This window comes from Chiloscyllium plagiosum, chromosome 11, assembly GCF_004010195.1.
Source record: "Chiloscyllium plagiosum isolate BGI_BamShark_2017 chromosome 11, ASM401019v2, whole genome shotgun sequence".
Taxonomy (NCBI): domain Eukaryota; kingdom Metazoa; phylum Chordata; class Chondrichthyes; order Orectolobiformes; family Hemiscylliidae; genus Chiloscyllium; species Chiloscyllium plagiosum.
In genome coordinates, this window is record NC_057720.1 from 65,681,493 (window position 1) to 65,683,038 (window position 1,546).

At 43.5% G+C, this 1,546-nt stretch overlaps 1 protein-coding gene across 2 annotated transcripts in view; it reads left to right on the forward strand.

The window, feature by feature from the left end:
* Positions 1 to 551: 551 nt before the first annotated feature.
* LOC122554494 (ergothioneine biosynthesis protein 1-like) overlaps positions 552 to 1,546 on the forward strand; it is a 73,536-nt gene continuing 72,541 nt past the window's right edge. Inside the window, exons 1-2 of one of the 2 annotated variants that reach the window (XR_006313007.1) lie at positions 552 to 765; positions 1,056 to 1,120. Coding sequence is in view for 1 of the 2 variants with exons in the window: in XM_043699615.1 (XP_043555550.1) it covers positions 692 to 765; positions 1,056 to 1,120 (139 nt within the window). In the remaining variant the exon portion in view is untranslated. The remainder of the gene's footprint in view (positions 766 to 1,055; positions 1,121 to 1,546) is intronic. The other variant, XM_043699615.1, reaches the window with a different exon arrangement.

Sequence of the window (1,546 nt, forward strand, 5' to 3'; positions counted from 1 at the left end):
TTGTTTTTGTTTGCAACTTTGTTCCTATGACCTTAACCCTTTGCCTATATTTCTCAATGATACACAACCCTTCTTTTAGATTACACTAGATTAGATTAGATTCCCTACAGTATGGAAAGAGGCCCTTCAGCCCAACAAATCCATACTGACCCTCCGAAGAGTAACCCACCCAGACCCCTACCCTATATTTACCCCTGACTAATGTACCTAATACTATGGGCAATTCAGTATGGTCAATTCACCTGACCTGGACATCTTTGGAGTGTGGGAGGAAACCGGAGCACTTTGACAATTAAAATTTAATTTCATCACCCATTGCCCCCCCACTGGCCACCTCCCCATCTACTTCCAGTGACTGAGAGTTTTAAAAGAGAGCAGGAGGGAACTGGGAGGTGGAACATTAATCTGTTCATTCCTGTGCCCCTCCTCCCCCAGATGCAGCCTCACTGTTTTCATGGACACACACAGTCAGTGGTAGTCTGCAGTAGAAGATGTCACAGATACATACAGATGATTGTCCAATCCTGTGCCGGATGTTCTCCAATGATTTACACATTGCTCTGGCTGCTGCTCTCATCAGTCAATGTTAACTGGACACTAAGTTTGCAGACCCTCCCCCCCGTCACAATCCCTATAAAAACTCACCAGCTCCCTGTTGCACAGTAATTGTGCTGAGAGGTGATCAAAAAAAATGAAATCTATTCTTACTGGAAAGTTGTGTTTGACCTCCCTTAAACCCTGTAATCTCGAGACGTGCACAAAGGAGTAAGTGTGTATATATCTGTGATGCATTGTGTATCCATCTTAGTACCTTGAGAGCTGTATATTGTGATAAGAATGTAAGATTAGTACTTAGTAATGTGATTGGGGGTTGGGAATTTCGCGTCCTGTTTCCCTGACACGACTGAGCTTGTTCTTTTGTTTCGCAAATTAGAAGGTTGAGTTAAAACAATTTTCAAATTCATATTCAATTAGAAGACAGCATTTTTTTTTGCTAATTGCATTGAAGAGATCCTTTTAGATTGTTGATGTTACATTTCATTACCTTCTTTCAGGGAGATTTTGGAATACTTTGAGAACACCTATGACTTGGATGAAACCCTTTTCAGTGCACTCAAAGGTAAGGAGGGCTTCAGCACTGAGCTTTACTGCTGCAGCTACAAAACAGGTTTTGGAATGCTGCCAAATTCACAGACATTGGGGCCCAAGACACGGCTTCTGATCATTTCTGCCGAATGTTTCCACTTTGTTATTCTTTATTCTGCCAGGGGTCTGTTGCACAGGCTGCTCGCTGGTACTACATCGCATTGTGAGCAGCAAATACAGTCACCTAGATTTAGAACATAGAACATAGAAGAATACAGCGCAGTACAAGCCCTTCGGCCCTCGATGTTGCGCCGATCCAAGCCCACCTAACCTACACTAGCCCACTATCCTCCATATGCCTATCCAATGCCCGCTTAAATGCCCATAAAGAGAGAGAGTCCACCACTGCTACTGGCAGGGAATTCCATGAACTCACGACTCGCTGAATAAAGAACCTACC